At 48.4% G+C, this 24,333-nt stretch overlaps 1 protein-coding gene across 1 annotated transcript in view; it reads left to right on the forward strand.

Moving 5' to 3' along the window:
* Nucleotides 1-24,333, forward strand: part of l(2)09851 (WD repeat-containing protein 1 l(2)09851) — a 98,758-nt gene that overhangs the window by 56,972 nt on the left and 17,453 nt on the right. The window contains exon 5 of the mRNA XM_068362680.1: nt 8,398-8,566. Within this exon, the coding sequence (XP_068218781.1) occupies nt 8,398-8,566 (169 nt within the window). The remainder of the gene's footprint in view (nt 1-8,397; nt 8,567-24,333) is intronic.

Below are 24,333 nucleotides of genomic sequence, written 5' to 3' on the forward strand. Positions count from 1 at the left end.
CTGCTCTCATTAGCTACATACGAAATTTGTCACCATCGGATAAACATGCTCACTTTATGATAACCTACATTTCCATGTTTGTTTTACTGCTGATTACAGAATAAATTTTTATGAATAGAACTTACCTGGCAGTTATATATACATAGCTAATAATCTCTATTTCGGCAGAATTTTTCTAAACGTGGCAACCGCCTTGTGGTGGTTGGGTGGTTACACGCGTTAAAGGGTGGTAGGAGGAATCATTCCCGTTTTCTGTTCTTCAGTTCATCTCTGCCGGCCGGATCGACAACACGTTGGTTCCTCATTAAGAGTTTTTCTTCGCTTTCCCTGTATCGGTGTACCAGTCTGCTATTTGGTGAAGTACTCTGATTTGGGGTTTTGGCAATCGTGTTTTTGTTCTTTCTTTCCTTTTTGCTGTTTTCATTAAGAGTGAAAAAAGTCATTACCGTATCTGTGCGAATGAGGAATGTAAGGTAAGACTACCGAAAATGGCGGTAGACTCTCACACCGTGTGTTTGAATTGTAGGGGTTTTGTTTGTGCCCTTAATAATAGGTGCGGGGAATGTAAAGTTTTGGATGAAAAGGATTGGTTGATTATGAAGCGCTATGTGCGTAAACTAGAGCTCAATAGAGTTAGGAGAGCTTCTAGGTCTAAGTCTAAGTCTGTTAGTGGTAAGGAAGACGAACTTAGTGTAGATTTATCTTTTGAACCTATAATTGATTCCTCTTTGGAAGTTGATCCTTCCCTTGAGTTAGTAACTCCTGCACCTCCTACAGGATCCGTATCTGCGGATGACCCTCGGTACGCTAGCTTGGCTGCTGAGTTGAAGGCCATTAAAGAACAACTGGAGGCCTTTAAAGGTAAGGATAGTGAAAGTGCTTGTGTTAGTGCAGTGGAGGTGGCGACTGACCGAACCTGTCATTACCCTAGGCCTAGACCTCTACTAAGCTCCCAGGACCAAGGGAGAAGGTACATCGACAACCGAAAGGGGGTGAGAGGTACGTACCTTCGGTCAGCCGTCGCCTCAAACAGCCCTGTTGCCGATTTCCAGGCTGTTCTTGACCGTTACGGAAAAGACGTGTCGGATGTGTTAATTTCTTCTCCGAATTCGCCCAGACGTAAATGGAAGTTTGAAGCGTCAAGACCTACTAAGAGGAGATGGAACCGCGACGAACTGTCTCGTTCTTTCTCTCCCGGTTCTAGCAGTTACGAACCTTGTCCGTCGGAGGATGATTTCGACTCCGTGCCTGTGAAAAGGGCGAAGCCTAAGCCTACTGCTGAAGATCCTCCCCCTTCTACGAGTGTTATTCGTCAACCTCCCCTTCGGGGCCGCAAGACCCAGCTGATGTTGCTAAATCCTTTATGTCTGTCATGCAGGAACAACTTTTTACGTTAGTGCAAGCATTTTGCCGCCCTCACGCACAGTCTGATAGACGTAAAGACGACTCGTTACCTATTAAGAAGTCTGCTTCTAAGAGAGAACGGAGTTCTTCTCTAAAGAAAACTTCTCCCTCTCTGCGCCAGGATGACGAATATGTGCTTTCACAAGGCGATACTTCTTCTCGATACCAGGACGATACGGTTTCTCGTTCTCGATACCGGGATGATACTATCTCGAACGATACTGCTTCTCGTTCTCGATGCCAGGACGATACCGCCTCCCGTTCACGATACCAGCACGATACCTCCTCTCGTTCGCTTCGCCACGACGATACCGCCTCTCGTTCACTACGCCAGGACGATACCGCCTCTCGTTCACGACGCCACGACGATACCGCCCCTAGTTCTCGACACCTATATGATACCGCCTCTCGTTCACGACGCCATGACGATACCGCCTCTCGTTCACGACGCCATGACGATACCGCCTCTCGTTCTCGACGCCAGGACGATACCGCCTCTCGCTCTCGGCACCAGAACGATACTGCCTCTCGTTCTCGGCTCCAGGGCGATACCAGCCAGCCTCTTCGGGACGATACTGCCTCTCGTTCCAAGGATTCTTCTAGCGCTGGGCTCCAGGATGCAACCCATCTTTCGCAGGACGATTCCTTTGATTTGCCATTGTCGGATTCTAAGGAACCTCCTTCTCGTTCGAAGGATGTTGCAGATGTGGATCAGGACCTCGAGGAGGTTTCTGATGACGATGATAAACCTGCCGACGCTGCTGGAGATTACAAAGTTCTCTCTCGCTCCCTTCTTGAACTTTTTGGAGAGGAATTCCAACCTGCTGCCCCTCAATCTCCTCAATCCCAATTTAACAGAAAGAAGGCCAAGAAACAGTCGGCCTTCATCAAGATGAAACTGTCTATTTCCGCAAAGAAGGCTCTTGCAAAGATTGATGACTGGATGAAGGAGCGGAGACAAGCAGTTAAGACTTCCTTCTCGTTTCCACCTGCTCGTCTTGCTTCAAAAGCGGGTATGTGGTATGAAACTGGGGAACCTTTGGGTCTGGGAGTGCCTTCCTCCTCCAAGGGTGACTTCTCTGGCTTAGTGGACTCTGCTAGAAGGCATGCTCTCAACTCAGCCAAGGTCATGTGGTCGATGTCGGAGCTGGATCATCTCGTCAAAGGTATTTTTAGAGCCTTTGAGGTTTTTAGTTTTCTAGACTGGTCGCTAGGGACTGGCAAGGAAAACTGACCAGATGGAAGGAACTAGGGACCTTAGCAGTATTATCTCCTGTATGGACAAGGCCCTCAGAGATGGGGCGAATGAGTTGGCTGCGCTGTTCTCAGCTGGGATCCTAAAGAAGAGAGCCCTGCTTTGCTCTTTTACTTCAAGGTCTGTTACCATTGCGCAGAAGTCTGAGCTTCTTTACGCCCCCCTGTCTCAACATCTTTTTCCCGAGTCCCTGGTTAGAGACATTACGCTTTCTCTGGCTCAAAAAGCCACCCAAGACCTTTTATCTCGTTCTGCTCGTAAGCCCTTGGCAGCCACTCCTTCTTCTTCGAAACGCGAGGAAAAGAAATTCCAGCAGCCCTTTCGGGGCAGGACTACTTCTTCAAGACCAGATTTTAGAGGAAGAAGGCAAGAATCAGGACCAAGATCTACCAGGGGTTTGTTCAGACCTCGCTCCAGAAAATGAAGTTCGTCTCCTCCAGACAGTAGGCGCAAGACTGTCAGGTTTTTGGCAGTCTTTGAAGAGGAGAGGGGCGGACACCTGGTCCCTCTCAGTCATCAAGGAAGGATACAAGATCCCCTTTCTGAAGAAACCTCCTCTCGCAGATGCTCCGCTGGCCTTAGTAGCCCGGTACACAGATCCGGGGAAACAGAAGGCCCTAATAGACTTAGTCGACCAAATGCTAGACAAGGGAGCGATAGAACCGGTTCGGGATCTATCCTCCCCAGGCTTTTACAATCGCCTGTTTCTAGACCCCAAGAACTCGGGCGGATGGAGACCCGTCCTGGATGTCAGCTCTCTCAACGTCTTTGTGGAGAAGACAAAGTTCTCCATGGAGACGACTCAGTCGGTGCTGGCATCAGTACGTCCAGGGGATTGGATGGTGTCCCTCGACTTGCAGGACGCGTATTTCCATGTCCCCATCCATTCGACTTCAAGGAAGTACCTGAGATTTGTAATGCAGGGCAAGTGCTTCCAATTCAGAGCTCTTTGCTTCGGTCTCAGCACGGCTCCTCAAGTCTTCACCAGGATAATGGCGAATGTGTCAGGCTGGCTGCATCAGGAGGGGATAAGGATATCCTTCTATCTGGACGATTGGCTGATTTGTTCACGATCGAGGGAGAAATGTCTGGAGGATTTACGGAAGACTTTTATGATGGCTCAAGATCTAGGCCTGGTCATCAACAGGGAGAAGTCTCAGATCAAGCCGAATCAGACTATTCTCTATTTGGGGATAGTTCTGAATTCAGTTCTTTTTCGGGCTTCTCCCTCACAGGAAAGACGGACCAAGTGTCTCGTAAAAGTCAGAACTTTCCTGGACAAGAAGAGGTGCTCAGCGAAGGAGTGGATGAGTTTGCTGGGGACTCTATCCTCCCTCAAACAGTTTGTCTCTCTGGGGAGACCCCATCTAAGGCCTCTTCAGCACTTTCTTTCGAAAACGTGGAACAGAAAGATGCAGGAAGACTCCTTTTCCTTCCCCATTCCAACAGAAGTCAAGAATCTTCTGAAGTGGTGGCTGGATCCAGCCTTGTTAGGGGAAGGGATCTCCTTACACAAGAAGAACCCAGACCTAGTGTTGTTTTCAGACGCATCAGAGTCAGGTTGGGGGGCAACACTAGGAAGCAAGGAGGTCTCAGGCTATTGGGAAGGAAATCAGCTGGAATGGCATATCAACAACAACGAGCTGATGGCCATTTTTCTGGGGCTAAAGGCCTTCAAAGACTTGGTGTCTGGGAAGATTGTGGAGGTCAACTCAGACAACACCACAGCTCTTGCTTACATCAGGAAGCAAGGGGGGACTCACTATCTGTCTCTGTTCGAGACAGCAGGGGAGCTCCTTCTTTGGGCGAAGGAGAACAAGATAGGTCTGCTGACGAGGTTTGTTCAGGGACAGAGAAATGTGAGGGCGGACATGCTCAGCAGGGAAGGGCAGGTCCTTCCCACAGAATGGACCCTCAACCAACAGGTCTGTCAGAGTCTCTGGAGGCTGTGGGGGAGACCCCTCATCGATCTTTTCGCCTCCAACTTATCCAAGAGGATCCCCAACTATTGCTCCCTGGTTCCGGACAAGGAGGCAATAGCAGTAGACACCTTTTTGATGGATTGGACGGGGATGGACACATATGCCTTTCCCCCGTTCAAGATCATCAATCTGGTAGTCAGGAAATTCACTCTCCTGGATTCGGGACGAATGATCCTGATAGCGCCTTTCTGGCCGATGAGGGAATGGTTCACGGAGGTGGTGGACTTGTTGATGGACTTTCCAAGAAGCCTCCCTGCAAGTCCAAAGCTGCTCAGACAACCCCACTTCGAGAGGTATCATCAAAACCCCCTCGCTCTCAATCTGACTGCCTTCAGACTATCGAGAAGCTCGTCAGATCGAGAGGATTTTCAGCGCAAGCTGCAAAAGCTATCGCCAGAGCGAGGAGGGTCTCTTCTCAGAGGGTCTACCAGTCCAAGTGGGAGACTTTTAGGGCTTGGTTTAGGAAGCACAAGATTTCCTCATCCACTACCTCTGTGAGCCAGATTGCAGATTTCTTGTTGTACCTCAGGCAGGACACTGAGCTGGCTGTGTCCACAATCAAGGGGTACAAAAGTATGCTCTCTTCCGTCTGTCGGCATAGAGGCTTGGACTTGTCTCGCGATAAGGACTTACATGATCTCTTGAAGTCTTTTGAGACAACCAAGCAGGTCCAGTTAAAGACCCCTTCTTGGAACCTTGATGTGGTTCTTAAATTTCTGTGCAGATTTGAGCCCATCTCACAGGCTCCCCTTAGGGAGGTTACGAAGAAAACCCTCTTCCTTCCTTTTGGCCTTAGCAACAGCTAAGAGAGTCAGTGAAGTCCATGCAATTGAAAAGCAGGTAGGCTTCAATCTGAATGGGGCAGTTTGTGCCTTAAGATTAGACTTCCTCGCTAAGAACGAGAACCCTTCTAAGCCCTGGCCAAGGACCTTTGAGGTTCCTAACTCGACTAACCTAGTGGGTCAAGAGCAAGAGAGGCTCCTCTGTCCAGTACGAGCCCTCAAGGCCTACTTGTCGCGCACGAAAAATGTGAGAGGCTCTTCTAGCTCCCTGTGGTGTTCTGTGAAAGATCCTCAGAAGCCCCTTGTCAAGAACGCTTTGTCTTTTTTCCTGAGGGAAGTTATAAGAGAAGCGCATCTCTTGTGTGAGGAGGAACACTTCGGACTTTTAAAAGTGCAGGCTCACGAAGTGAGAGCCATTGCGACCTCGCTTGCTTACCGCAAGAACAGGTCGGTCAGACAAATTATGGATGCGACATTCTGGAGGAGCAACTCTGTGTTCGCCTCTCAGTACCTCAGAGAGGTGAGAGTGGATTATGAGAAATGCTATACCTTGGGCCCATACGTAGCTACGGCTTCTGTATTAGGCAAAGGAGTTACTACCTCCCCTCAACCTTAGTTTTGTATACTTGTGCGTAGGTTAGTGTTTTTATTGGTTGTCTGAGGACTTCGACTTGTGTACAGTCACCTCAGTCTAGTTAGATAATTTTTATCTACTTTGCAAAAGTTAGGTGGTTGGTTTGGTAAGGTTGCAGTTTTTATATTGGGCAATAGGTAGTCCTGAAGTCTAGTCAGATTGTTGGTCTCACCCCGTTGACACACTCGATTGAGTGTTTTCAGCACTGCAGGTCACATCCTGGCCGACACTCCTAAGGGAAAGCGACTCAAGAGGCAGGAACCTTTGAAGTTAGCTACCTTAGCAGGTAAGGAATCAGGGTGTTTTTTTTTATCCTACAACTTTTTTGGTTGTTTCCCCAAGGATGTTTACTGTCTATCACCCTCCTCCAAGTGTGTTAATCAGCTATGTATATATAACTGCCAGGTAAGTTCTATTCATAAAAATGGAGTTTTTATGATGAAACAAAGTTTTATGAATACTTGCCTGGCAGTTATATATTCATTCGAAGGCCCACCCACCTCCCCTCAGGAGACAGGTCAGGCATAGATGAACTGAAGAACAGGAAACGGGAATGATTCCTCCTACCACCCTTTAACGGGTGTAACTACCCAACCACCACAAGGCGGTTGCAACGTTTAGAAAAATTCTGCTGAAATAGAGATTATTAGCTATGTATATATAACTGCCAGGTAAGTACTGTATTCATAAAACTTTGTTTTATCATAAAAACTCCATTTTTCAAGAATTTGCTTTATATCCTGTTGTATTTCACTCTAAACAACTAAAATATTTTTTCCATTCATTGTGAAGTTATTATATTATAGAATAATTTTCCAAAAATTTGTTTTATTAAATTTTCGTTAGATACTGTAATTTTGTGTAAAAAATCTTTATATTAATTGAATTGACTGTTATCCGTAATAATTCCACAATGAATAGCAGTCAAAAGATATAAAAAACTACTCGTCAGTAATGATGGACTTTACATTATACAGAAATATAATGAAAATATTAATTTCTTTCCTTTGACACAAGAAGTATTTTATGAGGTATGGTAAAGCACTGTCATTTTGTAAAAAAAAAAAAAAAAAACCTTTATATTTATTGAAGTGGCTGTTATTCCATAATAATTCCATGATAAATAGTCCGTGAAAGGTGTAAAACTACTCGTCAGTGATAACGGACTTTACATCACACAGAAATGTAATGAATATATCCATTTGTTTCCTTTGACGCAAGAAGTATTCTGTAATGTATAATTTATAAGGTATACGATAAACCAATAAAAAACTGATAGCGAAAGAAACATACAGTACTGTATTTCTGCCCCAGAGAGAGAGAAAGATTATTATTATTATTATTATTATTATTATTATTATTATTATTTGTTAAGCTACAACCATAGTTGGAAAAGCAGGATGCTATAAGCCCAAGGGCTCCAACAGAGAAAATAGCCCAGTGAGGAAAGGAATTAAGAAAATGAACAAGACAAGTTTAAGAACAATAACAGCATTAAAATAGATCTCATATGTAAACTATCAAAACTTCAAAATAACAAGAGGAAGAGAAAGGAAATAGAATAGTGTGCCCGAATGTACCGTCAAGCAAGACGTAATATAGTTTCAGTTCATTAGACATAAGGTTAGTTTGTCCTTCTGTCATTCCACCTTGCATGTGACTCACTATAGACTGGATACTTCTTGTTTTCGGTATTTCATAGGCTTTTAAATAGAGACTGCGCATGTAAGAACATAGATGGAAATGATGATAGTAGGCTAAGTTATACTCATGAATACAATGAACAATACTAATATGAAATATATAAGACATAAGATGATATTATTTTGTAGAAATGGTAGATGAGAATAAAGGAATAAAATAAGAAAAACAAACCTTGTGTATCAACAAGTTGCATTACTGGTAAAACTTTATGGTGATGTGAGTGGAGTCAGAGGTGGAGAACCGATGATGGTTGAAGAACCCTACGTAGTACTTTCTGTATGATTTGAACATATAGAAATATATAAATTAAGCATTACATAATCATAAATAAGGACTAGAATTGCAATTATTTCGGTTGGTGGTAGGGTGAGATGTAAGGATCTGTGAGGTAGTGGTGAGATTCACAATGTTAAAATAAAATCAGACTAAAATAGCTCTTACACAATATTTGCAAGTGACGTATTCGGACGTCATCTTCTGTATCCCTAAGTATGTCTTGACAGCAACGATGTCATCGTAGCAAAGCGGTTAAAGGACTTAGTATGTATAGCTGGAAAAAATACAAATTATATACTTTTAAATTTTTTATCTATTTTAATAACCTGTTCTTTGTGATAATTAAGTAAACTTTTATAGGTACGCTTGCCACGGGAGACTGTGAAAAATTTATATATCTATGGAAACCTAAAGATGATACGTGGACTGTGGGAGATAAGCCTTATGAGGGTCACACCGCATCAGTTGAAGATATACAGTGGTCACCAAATGAGGCTCATGTGTTTGCAACCTGTTCCGTTGATAAAAGGTACGGTAATTTTTTTTATTTTTAATTTTCTTTTAAATTAATTATTTGGGTCACCTTATGCAGAGGCAAAAGAAGAATTAGCATTGTTATTGCTAATAATTTTGACATTATCTATGTGAAATAGAAATGCTTTATAAGTATATCTTTTTTACATTTTAGATTAGTTCGAAAAGCAGTTCTTCTGAAAAAAAAAAAAAACTGTAAACCGGTAATTTTCAGCAGCAGTTTTATTTTTGCGGTAAGAGTTTTAATGCAAAAATAAAACTACCACGAATACTTCAAGGACCAACTTACCCACAAAAAATACTAGACAACTAAAGAACCATAACCATCACAGATGATAACTTAGTCAAAGTAATCTGATTATGCAGAAGATACACATTTACAAATTAGTATTTTACTAGAACATATTTGAATAAAAGATGTAACATTAAAATTCAAAACATACAAATGTGCAGATGTTAAACAAAACCCAAATCATATCGGTAAAAGTACGAATGTCACTTACCAAAAGCCCAGGTTGTGAATCTCCTCTGGTGAGCATGCACGCTAAGTTTGCTCAGCCCGAGGATTCTTGCAATCCTTAACCTTGTGAGCTTACCGACCTCGACGGCGGACACTCGCAGATGGTAGGGGTCGTCCTCTCTCAAGTGTTCTCCCCCTTAAGCTGCTCGCAAGTGTGTGCGTGACTCATCACTTCCACACATCAGGTCTTCGGAGGTAGGTTCTTTAAGCCTTCCTGTGAACACACCCGAAGCCAAAGACATATCCCACCTTGATACTCTGTTATCACGAGTCAGTTTCGTGTTTGTGCACCCCTCTGGACTCGCAACTCATGCATTAACTCCCTGGGATCTGCTGGATCGGTTAGAAAGTGTATTGCAACACCTGTAAGCACTTCCCCTAAACCAGTCACGCCTTGCTCGCTACAATCCAAGTATGCTTGTTGTTGCAAGGAGGAACACGAGACAGGCACTTTGTGAGCCTTTAGAGAGAGCTCTACTGAGCATCATGTACTAGGATGTGCCACATCTCACAAACTTTTGACGAACGTTCCTGCACCTACAAGTACTTCTGTTGTACTAGTCCAAGAGTTAAGGGTTTTTTATTCATATTTTCAAGGCCAAACAGTTTGTAAGTTTTTCAGAACCAGCATTTTATGACAAAAATCTGCTTTGGGATTTTTCAGAAAATGCATTTTAAGTACAGTAGGGTCCTGAAATATGGGCTTTTGAATTTTGTGTTTCCCCATTACTGCGGTCGCTAGTTCTCAAAAATAAATTCTTTCTATCTGCGAAGCTATTCAAAGTCTGCGAGTCACGTGGCCCATAACGTATCGAATCTATTGTTTTTTCAAGTATTGGTAGGCTCGCGTAGGCCTAGGGTTGTAACTAATAATAAATGGAACGAAACCATATTTACCTTTCATTTTTATTGGTAGAATTTCATAATGAAAAGCCTATTTGAGAAAAATTTCCGTCAACAATGAAATCAACTCTTCTCTATGCGAGTCCAGCTGACAAAATATAAACATCCAGTTGTGGTTATGTTGTCAGTAACCTTTATTTGTTCCGTAACCGAAATACAAACCACGCTATTTACAGAGGGGGGGTGGGTTTACCTTTTAGCGCAGCTGAAATGACGAGCCAATAGTTTTAACGAGGGTTAATTACCCCCGCGCTAGTTAGCGGGGGGTGGGGAAGGGTAGCTTGCTACCCCTCCCCCCTCCACACACCGGTGACTTGCTTCACTTAACTTTTGGCTCGGCGGTGATCAGACGTGTCTGCTCATCGCCCTCGTGACAGCCTTTAATTTTCTGCTTTTTCTTTTCAGCGTGTGTGTTGGTTGGAAGTTGACCTTCAGTTATTTCTTTACAATGCGTACATGCCCTGGAGTTGCCGGTCGTCCTTGTGGGACTTTCATGTCGGACGTAAATACGGATCCGCACACCCTCTGCCCTCAATGTCGGGGCCGACGGTGTGACCAGGAGAACATGTGCCGTGAGTGCAGGGAGTTGTCTGCCTCCCAGTGGGAGAGGTTTGGCCGTCGGCGTAAGAAGAAGTCCAAGAGAGACCGTTCTCCTCCGGGGTTAGCCTTGAAGGAGGAAGGTTCTCGGGACTCTTCTTCCGCCGCCCAAACCTCCTCCGAAGCTCCCCCTCGTCCGCCTCCTAAGGAGAGTCGGCCGAGTGGGAGCGCAGGCCCTTGTTCTGTTTCCCGACCTTCGGTGGGGGGAGAGGGCGTCGCCTCCCATAGCGAGGCGGTTCCCCCTCCTCCTCCGGGGGAGGTTATTGATAATGCCTTATCCAGTGATGATCTTTTACAGATTTGGTCGTCCCTGGGGCTTAAGGGCTTGCCCTCCAGGGTCGCTCTTATTGACCTTGTCTCGTTGGGGGCCGCTGTTAAGCAGTCGCCGGTGGTAGCAGAGGTAGACCCTCTGTCTATTGTCGACGTCGTGGTGACAGAGGCCTCCGACGTGGCTGGGCCTTCCGCCGCAGGTGCTGTTGCGGGTGATGGTGCTAAAGGCTCTCCTCCTCCTTCCGTACATCCTTCGAAGGGGAAGTGAGTCCTTCAGTCTCGGCTGCTGCTCAGCTTCCTTCTGAGGGAAGTGCTTTAATGGAGACTCCCCTTCGGAGGTCCGATGGTCCCGACGATCTTCCCCGAGGCCGCCTCCGCCGTAAGGCTCACCGTCCGCTACGCCACAAGGGCCTCCCTTCCCCTTACAGGGGGACTAAGAGGCGCCTTTTTGGGTCTTCATCCTCCGGGGGGGACTCTCCTCGTCAGCCTCAACCTACAGCTCCGCCCTCCTTGAACCTCTCTGCAGACCGCTCACCATCTCCTGCCAGATCTTCGCCTTCTGGTGAACTCGTCACCCGACGGGCAACGGTCCCTTCGGGGCTAAGGGATCCTTCCCTTACGCGAGCAGTGCTAGCGCACAAGCGCTCTCCTGATCTTCAGCACTCTCCTGCTCGCCGACGCTCACCTGCTCGTCGGCTCTCTCCTGATGTTCGCCCCCCTCGCCAGCGCTCTCCTGCTCGTCAGCTCTCTTCCGAGCGTCAGCGCTCATTTGAGGACCATCGCCCTGCGGTCTCTGACCACCCTTTAGTTCCTGCTGAACTCCCTGCTCACAATCTGCCTGGTCCTGTGGCTACGCAACATCGTGCTGCGCGTGTCAAAATCACATGTTCGCCAACGCGCCAGCGATCTCCCAGTTCCTGCTCGTGAACGCGCCGCGCCACCTGTCCTTTCACATGACACGCGTCGACCTTCTGCTCGCCTGCGATCTCCAGCTCGCCAGCGATCACCTACGCGCCAGCGATTACCTCCTCGCCAGCGTTCACCAGCTTGCCAGCACGCACAGGCGGTTTTAGTATCGCCTATTCAACAGCGACAGCTAGCGCGCCAACGTTCTCCAACGCTCCTGAAGGAACATGGTTTGCCAGCTTCTAGCTCGCCATCGCGCGATCGCCCGCCTGCGCATGCTGCTCGCCATTGCACGATCGCCCTCCTGCGCATGCTGCTCGCCATCGCTCGCCCCTGCACGATCGCCCTCCTGCGGATGCTGATCACCATCGCACCCCATCACGCGATCGGCCACCTGCGCATGCTGCTCGCCATCGCTCGCCCCTGCACGATCGCCCTCCTGCGCATGCTGATCACCATCGCACCCCATCACGCGATCATTCACCTGCGCATGCTGCTCGCCATCGCTTACCATTACGCGGTCATTCACCTGCGCATGCTGCTCACCATCGCACGCCAGTGCGTCGACATGCCACATCGCGCCATCGCCAACTTGAGCGACTGCACTCACCAGCTCGTCATCGATCGCCTGTGGATCTACATCGCCAGCGATCTTCCTCACCTACGCGGCAGCGCGTTCCCTCGCTGTCGCGCCAACGCTTGCGTTCGTCGCCTCGGACACGCGTTCATTTACCTGCCCGCCCTCGCGCCCACTCGCCTGCGTGACCGCTCACCTGTGCACCCGCGCGACCGCTCGCCTGTGCGCCCGCGCGATCATCCACCTGCGCTCCCGCGCGACCACTCGCCTTCGCACGACCATTCGCCTTCGCGCGACCATTCGCCTTCGCGCGACCATTCGCCTTCGCGCGACCATTCGCCTTCGCGCGACCATTCGCCCTCGCGGGACCATCGTTCGCGGTGAATTCCGCAGCCGGTGGTAGCAGCAGGAACGCGTGCTCCTTGACGGCACTCGGGATCACCTCCATCCAAACACAGGTTGGTAGTGCAGGACGAGGAGAGGTTAGTACAGCATTCTTCCCCACCTTTTCAGGCAGATACTGTCGTGTCCACTCCAAAGGATCGCCCGATCCCTTTCCCTTTAGCGAGGATTTCGGACTCTGTGTCCTTGGAGCAGCAGACTTGGTTTGGTCCTCTGGCACGGGCGTTAGTGAGGGTTATGAAACCAGCACTCGCCGGCCAGGGTAACAAACCAACGGCTGTCTCTCCTACGCTGAAGAGAAAGAGAGGAGTGGACTTCGTGGTGACTTCCCCCAGGGCGAAGTTGGTTCCCAAGAGGTCGGTCGCGAAGGTCTCTTCTCCTGCACGAGTACTCTCTCCTTCTCCCGTGGACGAGGCCTTTCCGTCCTCAGGTGAGTCCAGTGGGGCGGTAGTCTTCCCCTCGGCACCAGGGGGGAGACTTCGCTTCAGGCAGGAGAATCGTCTCGTGAGGAAGGGGCCCCTCGAACCTCGTTGTTGGGATCCTGTATCCCTCCCAGGAGGGAATCCAAGGATTCCAAGACCGTCCCTAAATCCTCTGCAAGGATTCGTCAGGAACCCACGACTACCCAGGGGAATGTCCACATATCACCCCAGGAAGAGATTCCTGGGGCAGGAGACTTAGCTGCCAGCCCGCAGGGAGGAGAACAGCAAGAATCCGAACATGCCTTCTGGCAGGTCCTAAGCCTGATAAGGCAACTTAACAGGCTTACGGATCCAGTCATCGCCCCCCGTGAAGGCAAAGACACGATTCTGGAAGAAGTGTTTGACGTTCGGAAAGCCCCTAAGACCAGTGCAGCTCTGCCCTGGTCTCGGGGGCTGAAGAGTGCCAGGGCTAGGGCAAACGCTCAGCTCGCACTTCTTGCCTCCTCCAGTCGTTCCACTGCCGGGAACAAGCTCATCCCTCCTCCTCGCCTCCAGCAGAGGAGGTATTTCGAGATCCTGGGTGAGCACAACCTCGCTCTTCCTCTCCATCACTCTGTGGAGGAGCTGGCGAAGGGAGTTCCCCTTGAGAAACTCTCTGCCCGGCAGGTGTCGTTCTCGGCGGCAGAGATCCTTAACCACGAGAAGGTCGCTAAGTGTGCCATGCAGGCCACTTCGTGGCTGGACTTCTGGCTAGGATCTCTGGGCATCCTATTGCGATCGGAGGACTTGTCCAAGGAGACCAATAGGAAGGCTCAAGAGACCTTCTTGCTCTCGGGCACCCGCTCCATCGAGTTTTTGGCGCACCAGGTTACCACCCTGTGGGCCAACTCGGTGTTGAAGCGTCGCGATGCTGTGTCCGAGAGATTCCATCCGAAGGTCCCCGCCGTAGATGTGTGTAGGCTCCGACATGCTTCCCTTCTGGGGGAGAGCCTGTTTGAGCCTCAAGACATGGAGCGAACGGCTGAGAGGTGGAGGAAATCCAGCACGGATTCCCTCCTCCACAGGGCCCTTACAACTCGGCCCTATAAGCCTCCAGCCCCGCCACAACAGCAGCAACAGCCTCGTAAGGCTCCCAAACAGGCACCGGCAGCTAAGAAAGTGGTGTCTAAGCCCCAGCCCTTTCCAGCCAAGGTCAAGAGGGGCGGTAAGTCCTCCAGGGGAGGCAAGACTCCTAGGGGTGGCAGTCCCCCTGCATGTCCACCTGTGGGGGGATGCCTTCAGCGTTGCGTCCGCAGGTGACAGCAACACGGGGCCGATGCTTGGACGGTCTCTGTGATCGGCCAAGGTTATCGCGTCCCGTTCACAACATCTCAACCTCTCCTGACAGCGAATCCAGTGTCGTTGAGCTCCTATGCCACGGGATCGGCAAAGGGGCTGGCCCTTCAGGCCAAAGCCGAGACCATGCTCGAGAAGGGTGCTCTCCAGGAGGTCGTGGACGGCTCCCCAGGCTTCTTCAGTCGACTCTTTCTTGTAGAGAAGGCTACTGGAGGCTGGAGACTCGTCATCGATCTCTCAGCTCTGAACAGGTTTGTCAAACAAACCCGGTTCAGCATGGAGACAGAAGACACGGTCAGACTTGCGGTGAGACCACAAGACTTCATGTGTACACTGGATCTAAAGGACGCGTACTTCCAGATCCCAATCCATCCGTCTTCCAGGAAGTACCTGAGATTCTGCCTAGACAACAAGATCTACCAGTTCAAGGTGCTGTGTTTCGGTCTCTCCACAGCTCCTCAGGTGTTCACCAGTGTGTTCACCCTGATTTCATCTTGGGCGCACAGGAACGGCATTCGTCTCCTTCGTTACCTGGACGATTGGCTGATCCTAGCAGACTCGGAGTCGACCCTTCTTCGGCACCGAGACAGGCATCTGGATCTTTGCCAGGATCTGGGGATTGTGGTAAACCTCGAGAAGTCCTCTCTGCAGCCGTCCTAACAACTGGTTTATCTAGGCATGCTAATAGACACCAATCTCCACAAAGCCTTTCCATCAGACGACCGGATAGCAAGGCTGAGGAGGGTGGCGGAACCCTTCCTCAGGCGAAAAGAACTCCCCGCCCAATCGTGGTTGCGTCTCTTAGGCCACCTATCCTCCCTGGCCCGTCTGGTTCCAAACAGCCGCCTCAGGATGAGATCCCTTCAATGGCGGCTCAAGTCCCGGTGGAATCAAGGATCCGATTCCCCGGACATTCTGATCCCAATGGGGTCTCTGGAACAGACAGACTTGCGGTGGTGGCTGGCCGACAAGAACCTGCGGAAGGGAGTGAGTCTTCTCGTCCTCCCCCCGGAATTGACTCTGTTTTCGGACGCGTCAAAAGAAGGGTGGGGGGCGCACGTTCTGAACCAGAGGGCCTCAGGCCTTTGGTCAGAATCAGAAAAGTGCCTACACATCAACCTGCTAGAATTGAAGGCCGTCTTTCTGGCTCTTCAGCAGTTCCAACGGTCCCTGGCGGGTCACTCCGTGGTGGTGATGAGCGACAACACCACGGTAGTGGCTTATATCAACAAGCAGGGAGGCACTTTTTCGCAACAGCTATCCCATCTTGCAGTAGAGACTCTGAGGTGGACCAAAACCCACTCGATAACACTATCAGCTCGCTTCATTCCTGGCAAGAGGAATGTGCTCGCCGACAGTCTGAGCAGGGCTTCGCAGATAGTGAGTACCGAGTGGTCTTTGGATCCTCAGATAGCCAACAAAGTCCTGACTTTGTGGGGTTCCCCGACTGTGGACTTGTTCGCGACAGCCTTGAACTTCAAGCTGCCCCTATACTGCTCACCAGTCCCGGACCCCAAGGCACTCTGGCAAGATGCTTTCCAGCAACGGTGGGACAACATCGACGTGTACGCCTTCCCACCATTCTGTCTGATGAGAAGGGTGCTCAACAGGACCAGACTATCGGTCAACTGTTCCATGACTCTGGTAGCTCCGCTATGGCATCACGCGGAATGGTTTCCGGACCTTCTGCAACTCCTGACGGAACTCCCAAGGGAGCTTCCTCCACGACACGAGCTTCTCAGACAACCCCACTCCGGCGTCCCTCACAGGGCCGTAGCTTCGCTTCGGCTTCACGCCTGGAGACTATCCAGCGTCTCCTCGCGGAGAGAGGCTTTTCGCAACAGGTTGCGGAGAGAATGTCTCGGCACCTGCGAAGGTCCTCTGAGGGAGTCTACCAAGCAAAGTGGAGAGTCTTTTGTGGTTGGTGTCGTGGAAGGGGTATCTCTCCACTCGATGCCACTATTCCAGCAATAGCGGACTTCCTCGTGTATCTGCGAGAAGAAATGCGCCTTTCTGTCTCGGCAGTGAAAGGCTATCGCTCAGCCTTAAGCTTGGCCTTCAGATTGAAGGGCGTGGATATTTCTTCATCGCTAGAACTCTCTCTACTCATACGTAGCTATGAGCTTACCTGCCCCCAGTCGGAAGTGAGACCCCCTCCTTGGAATGTGGTTCGAGTCCTCAGGTTTCTTAAGAGACCTCCCTTCGAGCCATTACGCCAGGCCTCCGATCGCCACCTGTCTTGGAGGACGGCTTTCCTACTCGCCTTGGCTTCGGCCAAGCGAGTTAGTGAACTTCATGGTCTCTCGTACGACATCGCCCATTCAAGGGGATGGGGGGAGGTAACGTTCAGGTTCGTCCCTGAGTTTGTGGCCAAGACTCAGAATCCTGGAGTGCCGGATCCTCGGTTCGACTCTTTCAGGATCGCGAGTCTCCGTTCTGTAACAAACGACCCAGACCAGCTGCTACTATGTCCAGTGAGGTGTCTGAGGCACTACTTGAAGAGAACGGCTGCAGTGTGTCCTCATGTGCGAGCTTTGTTTGTGAGCACAGGCAGGACAAAGAGGAGGGTCACCAGGAACACCATCTCAGCTTGGATTCGAAGGGTTACCCACCATGCCCTGAATCCTGACCCTCCTCCGTCACGTCGCCCTCGGGCCCACGATGTCAGGGGTGTTGCTACATCCCTGGCCTTCAAGAGAAACTTCTCTGTGACGCAGGTACTTCAAGCTGGGGTCTGGAAGCGTCAAACGACCTTCACAGCCCACTACCTGCAAGACGTGACCCACAGGAGCCTCGATACGTTTTCTAGCGGCCCTGTGGTGGCTGCACAACAGCTGGTCTAACCTCAGGCTCCTTTTTGGACAAGTAGCAGTAGGTTGAGGGCGTTGTTACCCGGTCTTAGTCTGCGTGAATGAAAGAGTATGTCTGACCCTTACTTCTTTCTTCATTCTCCCCTCTCTTGGGGAAGCAGCATCCTGGTCCTCGCATAGCTGACCTCGACCTTTGCAGGTAACCCATGCTTCTTTGTGCTCCTAGTATTAAGCTTAATACTGTTGCGTCTCCCATACCCTGACGAGGTGGTATGGGGAACGTCCTATCCTAGAATTGCTATCTGAAGGTCTCAAGGTCAACTTCATAGGACGAGTCACACTCTCCTCCTCACACTGCTTATGTAGGCCATTCGTTCCTAGCGATGCTAGGAACTTGTGAGGTACAGGGGCTCCCTCTCTCTAGTGCTGCTCACTGAGGGATCGAGCCCCCGGGCAAGCCGAAGTCAGTAAGGCTGGGGACTTTCCACCCTTCCTAAGGGGTAAGTCACCCTCTGTAAATAGCGTGGTTTGTATTTCGGTTACGGAACAAATGACAAATTCGAAGATAATTTGTATTTTTCCTAACCATACAAACCTTAGCTATTTACACATATGTGCCCGCCATCCCTGACCCCCAAGTCAAGTCTTACCTCTAAGTGAAGTGAAGCAAGTCACCGGTGTGTGGAGGGGGGAGGGGTAGCAAGCTACCCTTCCCCACCCCCCGCTAACTAGCGCGGGGGTAATTAACCCTCGTTAAAACTATTGGCTCGTCATTTCAGCTGCGCTAAAAGGTAACCCCCCCCCCTCTGTAAATAGCTAAGGTTTGTATGGTTAGGAAAAATACAAATTATCTTCAAATTTGTCATGTTTCTCTTCTCTAACCTATCAATAATTTTAATTGTGTTAATGTCTAGTAATAACATTTAGATTAGCATCCTGATTTTCCATTAAAAATCCATCATGATTCAAATTATCCTCATTTCCTCTAGTCTCGCACAATCTGTCACATCGAACGTTATAGTGGTGACATTGTTCTATAACTTTTAATTAACAATTACTCTTTAAGTATGTTCTTTGTTTTTGCTGGTGGTTCCATAATTAATGTGGGTATAAATTGATAGAAAGTTAAACTTATAACTGATTTTAGTAAAAATATTTTGGAAATGAAATATACAATTATTCTTTGTATTAGGTTGAAGTTATCATACTGTCGTTAGCGGTAGTTTCTTATTGTTGACTAAACGAAAACAAAATGGTTTAGCTGTTTTGCGACATGTGTAGGAATTTTTATGGGTACGGTAAGTAAAATATATTTGTAATATTACTTAAAACTTGGATGTGTAAATGCATTTGTTTGTTCGTTATGATTGGTGAAAAAACATAAACAAACGAATGTTTTTGTTTTAGGCGGTGTGTTTAGGAAAAACATGATGTAAAATTTCCATCATTTCATTTATTTGGAAGTTCTAAGAAAAAGTAATTGAAAAAATATTAGTCATAACACAATAATTACATAATCAATACTTGGTGAAGCTGAAACTAGCCATAAGGCGTTTTAACGAAGTTTAACTACCCCACCGCTAGTTAGCGGGGGAATAGTCAGCTACCCAGTTCACACGCACATACTTGTGTTCTATCATCACTTTTTACTTTTAGCTCGGTGTGAGTAGATGTTTGTCTCTTTCCGCCCAATGTTTTCAACTTACAGGTGTGAGTTGCTGTTTAAGAGACAGAGTAGTGCAGCATTTCCTCGAGGGTGGAAATATTTTTCGTACGATATCTTCCCACTTTGACGCCGGGCAACCTGTAGGATGGAGACCTCCCCCGCTGGCTCGGTCCTCCTTTGAAGGGGAGTCGTTCACCGTTCTTAAAGAAAGTGTTCCTCACTTCCTGCAAGTTCTTCAGCAGGAACCTTGTTTCCTGTGCTTCTTGGAGTAAACCTTTCCCATTTACGGGTTAGGTTTTTCTCTTGAGTGGTTTCTTCTTCAGCGCTGACAATGACGCACATCCTCGTTCTGCAATGAAAGCCTGTGGAAGGAGTGCGAAGTCTGAAGCGTATTCCTGTGCCTCTGGGGGGGACACCTTTCCTGTCCACGGGTTAGGTTTTCTCTTGGTTTTTCTCCAGAGTTGACGACAACACACTCCCTTGTTCTGTGATGGCAGCTGATGGAGGAAGTGCAAAGATTGAATCATGTTCCTGTTCAAGTAGCTGCTCCTGCCCTGTCACTGCCTTCATCGCCTGCAGCAGTTCCTGATCATTGGGCTGACGACAGCGATCTCCCTCTTTCTGAGCTTGCTCAGCTAGTGGAGGAATTACAAAGTGGCAAAGTCCAAAGTTTTCCTGCTACTCATGGTGGACACCTTTCCCGTACGAGGATTCGGTCCTCCCGGATTAGTTTTCGCTATACGGGATTAAGAGAGGGATAAGAATTCTTTCATGCCTATTCCTAATCCCTCGGAGTGTAGCCCACCAGAGCATGAAGATGATGTTGCTTCTTGCTGTCCAGTCTTTCCCTGCTGACTCGTCTTGCCCAGTAGAGTCATCTCGCTTAGAAGACTTGTGGGTAGAATCACCAACAGCCAGCGGTGAGTCTCGTTGCCTCAACTCCTGGGGTGGTAATTTTCCACTTCATACAATCCTCACTGCAAGAAAGTGAACTGCTCTTCCCAGCGAGAGACTCCTTCCTCTCTTACTCGTCATCCACAAAAGAGCTTTAGCGCTATTGCTTAAACGTTCGCTTTTCGAGTCTCCGAGCAAATCTCCTCATCCAGACGACTTGCTAGACTGTTTGAAGCAAAAGCGAGCGCTACCTCCTCAACACTAGCTCTCACGTCCCCCATAGCACTCATTTGGTTCACTCTCAGTGGCAGCAGTACACATAACTTCAACCTGTAGTTTCTTTGGTTTGAGCTACCTTGGTAGCTCTTACCTCGACATACAGTTGAGGGAGTTAATCACACACTCCCTTCTTGGTACATAACCCAGCACTCTCCATCTGGAACTTGTTGTTTTATTCACACAAGTTCATTGGATAGGATTCCCTATGCAATAAAAATTTTTCCATTTGAGCTTCGGCTCTCGACACAGCTCAGGTCATGCAGATGTTTAAAGGGCCCGTGCATGCGGATGTGCAAACTTTTTCATCAGCTTGCCATTTCTCATCAGCATTCATGAACGTTGATCAGACCACTACTACTACTACTGTGCGTTATCGACTAGGTCGCCTCCTTTACTCAGTGTGTTTAATCTTTTGGTCACTTGTTTTGGTATTTGGTTAGCCCAAGTCGACATGTTCATTTGGATGACAAGATCTACGTTAGTCACACATGCGCTCTCGTCCAAACACCACCAGACCTCACCAGGCAGGTAGAACACTTCTACATAGCGATTGCAGCAATAGCAGTCTTCCGATTACTCGCTCCTGCTTCTCCCCTGTGAATCGGAACAGGACTCGAAGGAAAATTAATCTTTCTGGATTATTTTCTCCAACTTCTTTCCACAAGTTAAAGAGCTTGTCAGATGATTTCAGGGTTTCAGATTCTGATTCCCTGTGATCTTCTTGTTCTTTCATGCCTGCATTGGGCAAGTCTTGTAAGACATAACCCTTTGGAGGTTATTCCTTTTCATCACATAATTTTCCAGGGGATTAAATTAGGTCATGCTTACATTACGGACTATAGCAAACATAGATTCGAGGAATCCTCTCCCCTTACACCCTGTTATCGTTGGCCCAGGCTCACTCAGGACTTGCGCAAGCTACTTCAACCCTCCATCTTCAGGACTCTCCTCGAGGAAGGATATATTTTGGCCAACCCACAGCATGACCTTGGTCTCCTTCATCAGCACTCTGACGATGATGCTCTCCCTCAACCTGAGTTCGCTGTACCAGCGGTAGGAATACAAGGTCAAGCATTGACTGGATGTCTTCTACAGGGGTAAACGCATTTGAGTTTGAACTACTCGTCTCTGAATCAACCAACATGTCTCGTCCAACCACAGGACTCATTAAGTCCCTGGACTGAATCCTTTTGATGGATCACGCAGGACCCCTCGCCAAACTCCCGCTGGAGGATTGGGGATCGACTTCTATGGATCTCTGGCTCGTGAACAGGTGATCCAAGTTGAATGAAGGACTTTCTCTTATAAGGGTTACGCGAACACGAGTCATTTGTTGAACCCCTTTGATTGACTGAGGTTAACTACAGGGGCTGAGAATCCGCAGCTCAGCTATAAAGAGCATGCACATCTTCATATCCCATCCACCTGTTTAAGTGCAATGGCGGGTTTCTCTACAATCTACGTGAATCCGATTACCCATACAGACATCCGTACTCAGGCGTTATGTCATTGTTGCATGACTATGTGATTCATTAAAGAATCTCCTAGTTTCTATAGTCATTTTTCTTGTAGAAGTCTCCAGTATTCAACTTCTCCTGGAACAAGTTTGTTCAACAAACTCTGTTCAGCACAGAAACAGCAGCAGACATAGTCAAGCATGCAGTAAGGACACAGGACTTCTTGTGTACGCTTGATCCTTAGGACGTATACTCCCAGATTCCAGTACAGTACATCCATCATCAAGGAAGTATTCTAAGGATCATATAGGTAATACCAGTTGAAGGTGCAGTGCTTCAGTTTTTCGACAGCACCTCAAGTTGTCACAAGATTTTTTTTTACCCTAGTGTCATCCTGATCTTACAGGATCAGCATCTATCTCCTAAGACTCCGGGACAACTGGTTGATCCTAGCCAATTCAGTGGCTTCCCTTCTTCAACATCGATACAAACTCCTCGAATTTGCCGCGTTCTGAGGATTGTGGTAAATCTTGAGAAGTAATCCCTGCTTCTTTATTGGAGATGGGTATTCCTATATCAGCCTGCAGAAAGTCTTCCCTCAGACGACGGGAACTAAAGGCAGAAGAAGGTGGCAAGTCTCTTCCTTCAACGAGATGTGTTCCCAACCAGCAGTGATTACATCTCATTGGTCTCCATTTGACTCTGGTGTGTAGTCTGCAACGGACTCCTACAAATCCAATCTCTTCAGTGGTAGCCAGAATTTAAGTGATTGAGTACAAGGAATCTCTGAATACTTTGTGCAGAAAATTAACCTGAGGTGGCAGATGTCAGACGAGAATTTCCGCCGAGGAGTCGCCCTCCTTGTCCCCTCAACAGAATTGATGTTCCTTTCAGATGCATCAAAAGGGGGTGGGCCCCACATGATGCACCACACAGCCACCGGGCTATGGTCAGAGTCCGAAAGATAACGTCACATGAATCTCCTAGAGATGAGAGCTGCCTTCCTAGCCCTATAGCAGTTCCTCGCGGGTCACTCGATTGTATTGACGAGTAACAACACCGCAGTAGTGGCTTACCTAGAACAAACAGGGCGGTATCATTTTGTAGCACCTTTGCCATCTAGCAATGTGAATGCTACAAAGAAATGTGCTCGCTGACATCTAAGCAGAGCGACTCAGATAGTGGCCTCCAAGTGAGCTTTGAATCATCCAATAGACAACAAAGTCCTAACTTTGTGGGGTTCCCCGACATGGAGCTGTTTGCTACGTCCCTGAACCATGGGCTCCCACTCTATTGTTCACTAGTCCCTGATCCCCAGGTCCTATGGCAAGATGCATTCCAGCAACGGTGGGACAATACTGAAGTTTACCCCCCCCCCCCCTCTATGGCATCATGCCGATTGGTTTTTCGACCTGCTGACGGAAGTCCTGAGAGAACTCCCTCCACGACATGATCTTTTCACACAGCCACAGGATCCCTATGTCTTCAATGCCGGAAGCTATCTCCTTACATGGAGAGGCCTTTCACAGCATATTGCGAGTAGGATAATCCGGATACTTCTGAAAATCTTCAACTACCGTTTACCAGGCTAAGTAGACTTACTTCGGTGGTTGGTGTTGTGGATAGGGTATCACTCCCCATGATGCCACGTTTCACCAATTGCGGAGTCCCTTGGATACCTTCGGGAGGGAAACTCCTCACGGTCTTAGTAGTGAAAGACTATGGCTCGGCTTTGAGCCTCGCTTTTAGGCTGAAGGAAGTTATCATTTCCTCTTCGTTTGTATTGTCTCTCCTCACATGAAGTTTCGAGCCTACCTGTCCTCAGTCGGAAGTTAGACCTCCTCCATGGAGCATGGATTGCGTCCTTCGGTCCCTGAAAGGTGCTCCCTACGATCCAGGATGCCAAGCATCTGATCTTCACCTGACTTTGAAGACGGTTTTCCCACTTTCCTTGGCTTTGGCCAAGAGAGTCAGCGAACTTCATCTCTCATTCAAGGCGATGGAGAAAGGTAATACACAAATTCGTTCCTAAGTGTCTTCAGACCTAAAACTCCGGCAGCAACGGATCCCAGATTGAAACCTTTCCGGATTGGGAGTCTTCGTGGCGTAACAAATGATCCAGATCAACCACTACTTTGCCAGGGATGATCTTGAGGTTCTACCTCAAGAGAACTATAGGAACACTCCTGAGTGGCAGCTCTATTTGTCAGGTCGGGCCTTGAATCCTGATCCTTCTCCTCAGCTGAGGAGACCTAGAGCTCATGACGTTAGGGACATGAGTATGTAACTAGCGTTTAAGAAGAGCTATTTTGTTGCAGGTCCAACAAGCGGGCGTGTGGAAGCTTCAAACGACCTATACCGCCCACTTCCTGCAAGACGTGAGCCATAGGAATACGGAGACGTTCTATGTTGGCCCTATAGTGGCTACACAATAAATGGTTTAAACACCTCAGGCTCCTTGATGGACAAGTAGTAGATGGTGGAGGGAAGAGTTTTCCCTGGGTTTAGTCTGGGATGGATGATAAGAATGACTGGCTCTCTTCTTTCATCTTCCCCTCTTTTGGGAAACAGCACCCATGGTGCTCAGCAAGCTGGTCTCTGCTGTCTGCAGGTAAAACCATTTCCCTCGTGTAACCTGGTATAAGATGTGTATACTTATTGCATCCCCATACCCCCAGCGAGGAAACGTCTGTGGTTGATTCAAAGATTCGTACGTGTCTGAGA

This window comes from Palaemon carinicauda, chromosome 39 (genome assembly GCF_036898095.1).
Source record: "Palaemon carinicauda isolate YSFRI2023 chromosome 39, ASM3689809v2, whole genome shotgun sequence".
Lineage (NCBI taxonomy): Eukaryota > Metazoa > Arthropoda > Malacostraca > Decapoda > Palaemonidae > Palaemon > Palaemon carinicauda.